Below are 11,994 nucleotides of genomic sequence, written 5' to 3' on the forward strand. Positions count from 1 at the left end.
ATAGAATCAATGATGAGATGGCAAGATGAGTGTGGCTTTAACAACATTAGAATGTGGCATTATTTTAAAATTATTCAAATAAATTATAATCCTACATACATTTCTAGTTGTAATATTGAATAACTAGTTTTTATTTTATTTTTTCTAAAATTACAATCAATTACCATATATTTTAAGCTATTAATGGTTATTTAGTAGCACATTTTTTTAAAAAAAAATTTAGCCTTTAAAATATAAATTGTAACAAGTCTTATTAGTTAGTTTATTAAAATAAATAATTAGACAAAAAATCTAACTATGTATGGTCATAGTTAATGAAAAATTATAAATTGTTATAGTTCTATTATTAGTTTGATACATGTTTATATTTATATTCATATTAAATATTCTAATTTCATAATAAAAATATTTAATTATAAGACATAAATTGAATTATAAATAAATACTATTATATTATATGCATACATAAAAAATTACTTTAACATATAAAAAAATTAATTATATATATTTAATTTTAAAATAATTTACACTATATATATATATATATATATATATATATATACATCACAAAATAATATCTTTTATGGCTTTAGATTGAATAAGAATTTATGTCTTGTATATGCTTGCTACTGAATGTTTTAAGATTATTATTCCTTCAATATAATTGTAATATATTACATTATACAAATAGCTTTTGAATCCTTGTATGTATTTAATTTTGTGTATTTTTTTTATATATACGTATGTAATTTTTATTTTTTCTTATGTTTTGTATTTTATATGTTTTTTATAATATTTTATATTTAAAATTAGTCCATGAGATTGGATTTTTTTTTGAATTTAGTCAAAGCTTGTATAAAGTTTCTTAGAAACAAAACTTATGATGTGTATAATATAAGGATGGATGAATATATATATATATATATATATCAACATTTAAACCTGTTTCTTTTCTATGGAAATTATATGTTAAAACAATGAAGCCCCAAATGCTTGTAGAGGATGTTAAAATTTTAATAAAAAATAAAATAAAATTATGACATGTGTTGCTTGCAAAATTGACTATACACTACAAGATTAAAGTCCATGGAGTGTGTCTCTTGGTATTTACCTTGGATGTTGAGTCTCTCTCTACTTTTTTATTTATTTATTGGAACACTTAATTAAATCTTATTTGTTAAGACATTTAATTGAAGCAAAAAAAATGGCTAATAATTTTAGATATACTCATAGATAAATAGACATATAAATAAATGTATTATAATTTAGATGGATATATAAATATAGATACTATTTTTTTAATATATTAATAAACAACATAATTGTTATGACTTTGTAAATCTTATTAACAAGCTTAATAAATTTTATTAAGTTTATTACAAAATATACATGAATATCTATTAACTCTATTAAGAATTATTAATCATTATTTAATAAAAAAATATGATTAATTTTGTAGATTAAGATAGCTGAAGTTCAATAATTAGTATATGGGTTAAAAAAGAAGGATGTTGCTTCTGTTGATCAACTTCACACGTTTTCTTCACATCTTCTTTCATATTATGCACAAAACTCAAGTTTAATGTGAACTTTTCATCCTTTGCGTGTTTTAACATAATTTTGTTACGTTAGAACTTAACTTTTAGCTGTGGAAAGCTGAAGGATTGGCTTGGGCACATCGATCCTTGAAGTTGATCTGGGGTCAGATAACCATGTCCGAGTGTGTGTGTGTGTGAGAGAGAGGGAGAGAGAGAGAGAGATGTGCAATGATCTGGCCTCAACTGAGAAATAATATACAACAAGTACCCACCTCTACGTAGGTCAGTCTCGAAGGAGCTACAACAATCTAGACATGCACCGATCGCTCAGTGAAGTACTAGAATTCAAGAAAGAGTTGCAGGTCGAACAGGGTTCGTGCTTTGTGGGGTGCTTTGCTTGGTAAAGAGACACTGATTCTTGGTCTTCACGTTGCATGAGAAGGCTACCCGAATGGAGTTCAACAAGATTCGAACAAACTTGGAATGTGAGAGTGTGTGTGTGTGTGAATCTATCAGTTCATGTTCATGGAGTAGTTAAGTTTCAGTTTTCTGCAGTACGCCGGTCAATGAAGCCTCCACAAGTATGATGCCGATGTGGGTTTATTGGTCTTAGTTCGAAGGACTGGAAGTACTTACCACAGTAAGCCACATTTTTGTCGATGCAGTGCAGTCCATTCTGCTGTAGATATCATTTTTCGGAATTCTGCTGTCGGAGATGAGAGCACGAGACCACAGGTGAGAGTGACCTTTTTCATTATACAGGCGAAGATAATGCGAGTTTGAATATCGAGCAGGAAAGTACCCGTGAAGTTCTACAATTGTGTATCACTGAACGAAGAGAGGAATCTTCCATGGTTCTCATGCACCTCAGTAAGCACATTCTGCGCATTGTTGTGTGCATACGCTGAAGTATTGCTCGGCAACACTGCAGCCTCGCCAGGATCTTGGAATGAATCTTATCGTAATTCAGCACCAAGAATCATGTAATCAACTGTGCAGTTAGATCCCACGTAGGACAGTTCCACTTGAGACTCAGTCTTGCCCTCACGGGTTTTATATGCAAGCAGCGTGATGTCATGTGCATAGTAATAGATAATATCTCTAATGTACAGTGTGTACGGTAGTGGACGTTTGACAAGCTTGTCCCAGTTGAGAAGCAGGATGATACAAGTTTTCTGAACTGATGGTCCCACAAGGATTTGAGTACAAAAATTTCCATGAAAAAAATTTACAGCTTAATTATTTCAATAATAGACAACAATAGGCAAGAGTATTCAGCGGATGGAAAGTCCAATCGGAACTTACTCGATTCGAATGCTGAATTCAACAAGTGCCCTCATAATATGAAAACCAAATTCAGCACACCAGTTTTCACCAGATTATCTGCTCTTAAAACCTAATCTAAACCTGAACAAGGCACCTGATTCTTGTCGATACCGTTGCTTCGGGGAGGCTGTCGTCTCTGTCATGAGCATGACTCCCGATTTGTGCCGCTCCAGGAAGAAATCCATGGTTGATGACATCACATCACCATTTCCAAGGCATCATCATTATCAAACAGATTATGCTCTAGGCTGCTCACACCTTAACTGTGAAGACCTTAAAAGGTGATCTTTATTTGAAGAAATTTGTTTTGCATATGGTCGGAGACGATCAAAACGCAGCTGGGCTACACTTCTCCATTCAGAGACCCGAGGTGGAGGAACGCCTTCGTACTCCAACACTGCAATCAAGTTCATGTATCAATTGCCAATTAGATGCAGTAAATTACTTTGCGATTAGAAGCTAAGATTGTCTCTTCACCCCAAGATAATCCCAACATTTTTGATCCCTTTGCATAAAGGAAAGGGAATCTTAATCAACACCAATTCAAATAAAATCAGAAACAAACTGCCGATACTTGGAAGTGATTTGATGCAGAAGAGCAAGAGAGATTACGGAGCACGTGAAGATATGAGGAGAATGGCTTACTGAAGCTGGCTGAAACACTACCCCACAAAGCTGCAGTCAGCAGATTCCGAGTCTTGTACCATCCTGCTAAAAAACCGCCACAAAACGTATTTCCACATCCTGTGGGATCCAGAATATTCATCACGTCCAGTCCTTCGAGACTGGCTTTTTGCACTTTTGTCCGGTTTGTGTCATCATCATTACTGCCTTCGTTGATTAGTGTGTGAAACGCTGGTACATCCCAGGTCTCTTTTGTGTCCGACCTGCCACGCCAAAGTAACATCGCTTAGCTAGAATTCGGTCACGTAGACATCAGGTGCTGTTCAACAGAATATTCAAGGGAAAGACCTGCCATGTGAATGCCCGATTTATAACCTTCAGAGACTAGATCAAATTTTCCTTCTAATTAAAGAGATTTCCAAAGTCAAAGTACAATCAACATCTGGGTGAGAGGAGTAGCAAAAACTTACGTAGCACTAAAACAAGTGTTTCAACAATCGTGTGCAGGTTTTCATCTGCTCGACCTCATTTCACAAAAGCTGGATCTAGAAATGCAGACCAGAAAACTCCTAAATCAGCACCAGATGCTCTTACCTGTGCACCATACAGCCCAGATGTCCCCGTCGTAAGACAATAATCTACACAAGTTATGACAATGTAAGTGCTACGGATCATCTCAAGAGTTCTCTTGAATGAAGCATAATCGAACTTAAAAAGATATTATTGTGGAACCAGACTGTCTGAGAGGGATAGTAAACAAGAGATCACATGTACAGACCCGAACTAGATTCATTGCTCCGAATACTGTAGCTAAATGATCACAGTGATTCACACCTCCTTCAATGGATTCTCAAACACCATATACTTCTGTAATTGTCCAAGAGAAAGAATACAAAGGATGATTTTTGCATATTTTTTTCAACAAAAAGAAAAATAAAGAAAAATAAAAACAAAACAAACCAACATGAAGAAATGAATTGCGCCTGGAAATGCACCTCAGCACCCAGTTCAGACAGCCGCGCAATCAGTTCCAAAGGTGGCCCAGGTCCAACCAGAGAAATCGCCTCTCTCTCATTTGGAGAGAATATATGACCAGCTGAAACCAAGGCCCTGTGTAATAAATAAATGTTACTTTCCTTGTACTCGTCATCTATTTTCGTTAAAATTCACAGCCCTTGAAAACAAGTTTGCAGAGAACATTTACATGGGAATCGGGAAGGATAATAGATACATGAAATCCCAGTTGAGAAGGAACTGTTGAAAGTTAGATGGGAGCTAGCAGAAACTTAAGGAGAAAGTCAAATAACCAGCATGTGACTTTGCAACCAGTAGATCTTTGGTGTTGTCGACAGATCAAGGACAAACTATGTACGTCACTAAGTCATTCATGCACACGTGCATCTGATATTGGATTTGAATATCTAACATTACCCATGCAACCACTAGGAATAACTGTCTAGATGTAAATTGTGAAAAAGCACGATTGAACGACTTTACAAGGAATATCCTTGTCCAATCAGTCTTTCAACAACCATCTAAAAAGGTAAAGTGTACATACTGAAGCTCAGAACGAGGGATGACCTCCTCGGCATGAGTGTAGACTTCAACACTGACAATTTCTGCACCTGAGTTTCTTAGATTCCGAATATAGGGAACGTCAAGTCCACTGGGATGCACTCCTACATGGTACGTCTTTGCCTTTCTAGATACCACGGCAAATAGAGGTAGAAAGAAAAAAAAAGAAAAAAAAAAAAAAAAAAAAAAACATAAGTAAAATAATGGTTGGTGGGACCTCCAGCTACATAAAAATTGACACAGTAGGTAACAGATCTCCAATTAAAATTGCTGTGGGCGAATATTATGAAAACACATGAAAGTTCATCCATAATAGAAAATGAGGTTACAGTATCTAATCAGTCAAATTGTGTGTGTAAACGCTTCATTCGGGATTGCTTTTAAGAAATGGCAAGCCAATTTACTGGTAAGGCGGGGGGAGCGATTTGAGATCTGGTCGCAGCATTTCCCACACTTCATCACCCACAGGTACTCTCCACACCTGCCACATGAAGTGAATACCTTGAATAAGAAGGATATGCGGATCGATTCTTCAAACCTTGGCTGCAAAAATCATCTATTGAAAGCTGTGATAGGATTAGAAATTCGACACGTACCTCTGTACGTTTGCCATCGTCCTCCAAAATCTGAGTAGATCCATCCAAAGGTTCACTGCGATCAGGTACAGTGTACTGCTGATAGCTTACTAAATTTGACGTACCCATCCCTAAGTAACTGCCTTTGAAACCGCTTAGACTAGAAATGTACTTGACGATCTATTCAGCGACTTCTGTAAACGTAACTGAAGGTTAATCCACCTTACCACAGTGACGTTTACTTGATTACATCTACTGCGATTGGAGAGAAAAATCCCTGAAGTACGAGAAAATTCCGGGTTTGCTACTATCAACTTTTGGTGGCGGCCACATCAACTTTAACTTTCTCCACTATAATTACTACTATCATTTACATTAAGCATAGACTGTGTAAAAGGTACGAAAATATTCTCTAACAGCACCAAACTATGCTTGATTCAAAAACTGGCAGCCACACTACTAACTTTTGCTACATCCACCTCTTTATTCACTCCTGGGTTTTACATCAAACAAAAATATGTACATTTATAAAATCATTGTAAGGTGTGTGTATATATATGTATATATATATATATCTATATATATATATATATATATAGAAAAGAAAAGGGAAGAAAAGCATGGATTACCTTTAGTACAGAGAGACCTGATCATCCTTTCCAATATCTAATCTGACTGACCGTTAAAGATATCAAGGGTCATAGAATGCACCTGACCTGCCACGCTCTTAGAGTAGGGAATGGCCATATATAAAGGCCACCTATATCAACGCCCGTTGTTTTGAGCCAATCTCTACAAGAATCTGGAAAATCTGTCCCTATTCCTGCTGCCAGTCCCACCCTGCAAATACAACTCCCACATGAGTGCTCAGTTCACATCAAAAACACATTAGTTAGAAGACGTCAACGAACGTGCAGAGGACGCCAATAAAAGTGGAAAGCCGAACAAGAAACAAGCCTCACCTTTCTCCATTTGATAACCAAAGCAACGCTCCAAATGCAGTTTGAGGTCCTGCAGCATATACACACCTTGATCCTGAATTCCTGAACCTCTCTTCACACAAATAATTGAAGTCCGAACCACACAGCATACGCGCAGTCTCTCTAAGAATGACATACTGAGAAGAAAAATCCTTCAATGGACAAGGCTCGACTATCATGAGCAGCCATAGAAGTACAGAACTACACAAAAAATCCGATTTCATCGCCTAAACGAACCCCTCCAAAATCGGAAGATGTTCACATTCTAGCAAACTATGTGCGCGGTTGACACACGAGCCAAAAACTTGAAAAAAAAAAAAAAAACAAAACAAAACAAAACAAAACAAAAAAAACAAAAATAGAAGAAGAAGAAGAAGAAGAAGAAGAAGAAAAAACAACAACAACATCATCAACAAAAACAGATACAGGGAAATTAAGCCATGGGTAAGTCGAGAATGAAACACCTCCACCGCCGAGGCAGGCCATGGAGGTGCGGCCATCGGGAAAGACAATGTCGTCTACGATAACGGTGAAAGTCACCATCTCCATTGCATCCTCCTCCTTCTTCATCGCCATTTCCATTGCAGCAGAGTGTTCCAAATCGGCGACTAAAACCAAATTTGTGGTAAATGGGTTCTCATGATTCCGGGTTGGCGGAGCTTTGGCGGAGGTCGGATGACGCACACACTCGAATCGCAACTTCACCTTCGATCGAATCACGACTCAACGCGTTGACTCCACTCCCCCAAAGCCATTCAGCGACGCCCCTCGAATCCGTGCTTCCAAATTATATACCCTGTATTTGTATCAGTTTATACCCGGGTAAACTGGCACAGGCCAGAATATGCTCAGGCACACAGGTAACGGGTCAGGTTATTTTTCGGTACATAACGCCGTGTATCGATACATCAGGCTTTGGATCGTCTGCTTGTGGATGACAATGGGGTGCACGGCTCTGGATGAATGAATAAATGACTGCTGTTGTGAGCTGGTGTGGGCTTCATTGATGGATGAAAAAATGGGTTTGATTAATAGAACGTGTCCATGCTTTATATGATCATCAACAAGTGTTTGACGACTATACTAATTTCTTTTTGTTGTTCTTTTTGATAGATTCATAAGTTTTAAAAAATGCTTTCTATGTCTTTCTTATATATTTTAACATTCTATAAAAATTAATAGTGAAAATGATAATAAAAACAGTAATAAAACATCCATATAATTCATATTAATATATTCGGATTTGTGAATAAATTTAAAAAAAACTTTCATTGGTTTCTTTATTTATTTCAAATTTACATTTCAATTGTGATTTATAAAACATAACTTCTGCTAAAAATAGGTAGTTCAATAAAGTGATTTTTTTTCCTTTTTTCCTTTTTTTCTTTTTTTTTTTCAAAAACATCATACATACTTGTAGTAAAAAATTGAATATTTCAAAGAAAAATCTTTAAATTCAAAACGACGTATCCTAGGCTACGTGTGATAATATACATAATGAAATAAAAGATCTACCATGAAAATGTATTTGCATATTATTTTTATAAAAAATTAATGATTTTAAACATATATTTTTTAATGTATAGTTATTAGTGATTAATTGGAATAATGTCATGGCTCCTTCTAATATTATAATAGTTTGATTTTTAATTATATTTTACAACTTCAAACTATCATTATTGAAATTAAAATTACATCTATTTATTTATTTTAGTGTTAATATCTCTCTCTCTCTCTCTCTCTCTCTCTTTCTATATATATATATATATATATATATATAAGTTCATTAAGATATATACTATATTTTAAATTTATTTTACATGAATTCATATTATTTTATTAGAATAAATTTGCATCAAAATCAATAATTGATTTAGGATTTTGGCAATAAGAATTTAAAAGACTAGTATAAATAAAAATAATTAAAATCTAGTAGATGTGATTACTTTCATAACATATTTATGTAAAATTTTTAAGTAATTTTGATAAATAAATAAAAATTTAAAGTTGTCATTATATATACTAATTCCAAAAACTATTCCAATATTGACATATTTTGGAAAGAATGATGTATTATAGATGAATCGTAGTGAATAATGACACGTGGTTTATATAGCAAATAAATTATTCTTTTATAGCTACCAAATGAGCCTGGATTGAAAAGAATCCATTAGATAATTGTGGAGCTATCACCAATCTAATTTGGAACAATATTGAAACATATTTTTGAGTGTGGTATCCAATTACATATCAGTACTTCGTAGGACCTCTTTTGGCCTTGATAACTGCTTCCAACCTCCTAGGCATACTTTCTATTAACTTTTGGCACAAAATTGCTTCAATATTATTGTATTCTGTTGCTATTCTTTCTCATAATTTCCAAACTTCCTTTGATTTTATCTTCTAAGTATTGAGCTGGAATTTGAGGTGCTCCCAAAGATGTTCAATGGAATTAAGATTAGGAGACTAAGCAGGCCAATCCATTACTTTAATTCCATGATGATCAAACCACTTCTATGCTAGTTTTGAGTTATGCTTGGAGTTATTATCTTGCTGAAAAATCACCTCCTCCTAAGAAATGCAAGATTCTTCAATGCTAAAGAGCACGTTTTCTTCAAGAATTTCCACAAATTACTTGGCATCCATCCTTCCCTCAACCTCTGCCATCCTCCCAATGCCATTCCATCCTATACAACCCTATACCATTATACTTTCACTCCCATGCTTAATTATTTTTTGGATCTTCTCATCAAGCAAAGATTGACTCTTTTATTTCCACATCTACTTTCTGCCATCTATTCCAAATCTATTGATTTTTGTCTCATTTGACCAAATAATCGTCTTCTAATCCTCCATAGTCCATTCTTTGTACTTCAAAGCAAAATCCAAGTGTTATTTTCAATGGCGGGTAGATAGTAGTGGCTTTTTTTTCTTCACCATGGCTTTCATATTCAATTTCTTGAGAAAATTTCAAATGATTTGGGTTGTCACATGATTACTAATAATATTATTAAGGTTTTAGCAACGTCAATAGCATTTTTAGCCATCCCAGTGTTGATTTGGCACATGAGTGCCCTTTCATCTCCTACCAAGAGCTTCGTTGATCTATCTAATATAAGATTTTTCTTATTAAAATTGATCTTTTTTGCTAGCCTAAACATAGTAGCTTTATATAGTGAAGTTCAGAAGCAATCTGTTAGGGACATAGTCCTTAGACCTTTCTAGAAACTTCTAAAAGATTTCTTGAATATTCTCTTAGAATATTCTTCAAAGATTTCCTAAAGATTCCCTTAGAAGGCTCTAGAAGATTCTTAGAATATTCTAGTAGATTCTAGGAAGTTACTTGAGAAGCTTCCTAGTTCTTGGGTAGTTGCTCGAGAAGCTTCATAGTTCTTGGGAAGCTTCTTGATGCGCTTCCTTAGAACCATAGGCCAGTAGTATATATAGGAGTCGAGGCTGAAGAGTTCTTCAGTCTCGACAACACATCTCTTGGAGTTCTAGCTCACCTTTCTGGTGTTGTTCTTGTACTCATCTGTTTAATCTAGTTCTGCCACTTCTTCTTCAACTTCTTGATAGATTTCAAGTCTGTATTTTGTGTCCGTGACAGTTTGTCGAGACTACCTTTATCTTAATATCAGAGCTGAATCCTTCTTGTTTGAGAGCGGATTACCCCTCTTCTTGAAGGTATTCTAGCGCTTTAGGGGTTGCGGATTACCTTCCTCTAAACTGATATTTTCTCAATCACAATATCAGAGCTTAGTTCTTTGAGGCAGAGAGTGGACTACCCCTTTCCTTGGAGATACTTGAGCGTTCTAAGGGTTGCGGATTACCCTCTCTTGGACTGATATTAATTCCTTCTTTTTGTTTAGCATAGCTAGTAGAAAAGACTGTTAACATCGATTTCAGAGCTTTGCCTTCTTGATAGAGTGCGGATTACGCCTCTTCTCGAAAGCATTGAGGCATTTTTAGAGATTGCGGATTATCCTCCTCTAAAACTGAAATCGTTTAGTGTTTTTTTTTTCTTTTCTCCGAGTAGGTTTTAGTGACAAGTAGTGCTACAATTTTCTCCAAGAGACTTAGCAATTTCTTCTTCTCTCAAAATTTTAATCCATCTATTCTCTAAATATGGAAGTAGACCAGGTCATAGACAGTGCATCTCCACAAGTAGACAATAGAGTGGCAACTCTTGCAGATCTTCAAGCTCTTATGAATAGTGTACGAAAGGAGATTGTATTTCTTCGCAATCCAAGTAAAGAACCTCAAATTGATCTAGTGACCGAAGAAGCTAGACGCGAAATTCATAGCCTACAACAAGAGATTATTCGACTGAGAGAAGCAAGACATGTGTCACATACGACCCCTATAGATACTTCAAGGATTAGTACGAAAGAACCAAAAGCGAGTATGCCAGACAAGTTTGACGGAACAAGAGCCAACTTTCGAGGTTTTGTGCAACAAGTACGACTTTACCTACGCCTATACCCTTCTCGTTATCCGAATGGATTTACCCAGGTTGCTTTCATAGGTACTCTTCTATCAGGAAATGCTCGCTCTTGGTTTCCTCCACTATTGGAGAAGGATTCTCCAATATTGTACGACCTAGAGGCTTTCATAGAGAGACTTACTGCTGCGTTTGGAGATAGCGATCGAGAAAGAGTGGCTGAAAGAAAGATACAAAATCTGCGACAAGGATCACGTTCTGCTGCAATCTATGCTGCAGAATTTCAACAGCTTACATGTGATCTTGATTGGAATGATAAGGCGTTCATGACACGATTTCGATATGGACTGAGAGATGATGTCAAGAACTTATTGATCACCATGCCTAAGGCGGATACTTTAGAAGAACTTATATCTCAGGCAATTATTTGTGACAACCGCTGTCGTATTACGTGCTTTCCTGCTCGAGAACGCGCCGGGCGTCTGGCTGTAGAAGGTAGTATGGAGATTCGCCGATAGTCAAGCAGTCTATCAGTTTTTGACTGCTGGAATATAAACGACTGCAACAATGTACCGTAAATCTATACGGGTGCTCTTCGACTGCTTGTCGAAGTCCTTTTTGCCCCAGCCGGTAGATCTCTAGACGTTACAGAGAACCTCCTACAACCCAAACTGTTAACCTTCAATACTGCTTTGTACTTACGATCTTGTATCCACTGACTGTCTTGTTAGATTAACCCAATAAATTTCATTCACTCCGCATACTCAATCCTATAGATACCCTTTTAATCCTTCAATCACAGACGTAACTCGATTTCACAAAACAGTCAAGAGTATTCAAACCCACTTCATTTAAAATCCCGATTCACCATTACAACACTGACTTCAGCAACGATTGCCTCAGTCTTCCCCAAAACTCTACGAAGAAGAAAAATC

At 35.8% G+C, this 11,994-nt stretch overlaps 1 protein-coding gene across 3 annotated transcripts; it reads right to left on the reverse strand.

The window, feature by feature from the left end:
• Positions 1 to 2,750: 2,750 nt before the first annotated feature.
• Positions 2,751 to 7,383, reverse strand: LOC112293104 (uncharacterized protein C16C9.01c). Of its 3 annotated transcripts, none has more exons than XM_024542200.3 (10): positions 7,083 to 7,383; positions 6,601 to 6,649; positions 6,355 to 6,478; positions 5,660 to 5,689; positions 5,468 to 5,544; positions 5,047 to 5,190; positions 4,484 to 4,598; positions 4,083 to 4,126; positions 3,510 to 3,751; positions 2,751 to 3,261 (listed from the first exon to the last, which is right to left on the reverse strand). In XM_024542200.3, exons 1-10 carry the CDS (start codon positions 7,198 to 7,200, stop codon positions 3,101 to 3,103), a joined length of 1,104 nt encoding a protein of 367 aa, XP_024397968.1. In that variant the 5' UTR covers positions 7,201 to 7,383; the 3' UTR covers positions 2,751 to 3,100. The 3 variants fall into 3 exon arrangements, with proteins under 3 accessions (XP_024397968.1, XP_090113197.1, XP_090113198.1); XM_090257071.1 differs by having other exon boundaries at positions 5,660 to 5,714; positions 6,350 to 6,478; positions 7,083 to 7,360; XM_090257072.1 differs by having other exon boundaries at positions 5,660 to 5,734; positions 6,350 to 6,478; positions 7,083 to 7,360.
• Positions 7,384 to 11,994: the final 4,611 nt, after the last annotated feature.

The sequence above is a fragment of the Physcomitrium patens genome, chromosome 16, assembly GCF_059467195.1.
Source record: "Physcomitrium patens ecotype Gransden chromosome 16, ASM5946719v1, whole genome shotgun sequence".
Lineage (NCBI taxonomy): Eukaryota > Viridiplantae > Streptophyta > Bryopsida > Funariales > Funariaceae > Physcomitrium > Physcomitrium patens.

Coding starts and splice junctions, on each gene's coding strand:
- LOC112293104 (XM_090257071.1), bottom strand. CDS start 7,200: ATGGAAATGGCGATGAAGAAGGAGGAGGATGCAATGGAGATGGTGACT. Junction 6,479..6,600: donor TGGTTATCAAATGGAGAAAG/GTGAGGCTTGTT, acceptor TTGTATTTGCAG/GGTGGGACTGGCAGCAGGAA. Junction 3,262..3,509: donor TAGTGTTTCAGCCAGCTTCA/GTAAGCCATTCT, acceptor ACTTGATTGCAG/TGTTGGAGTACGAAGGCGTT.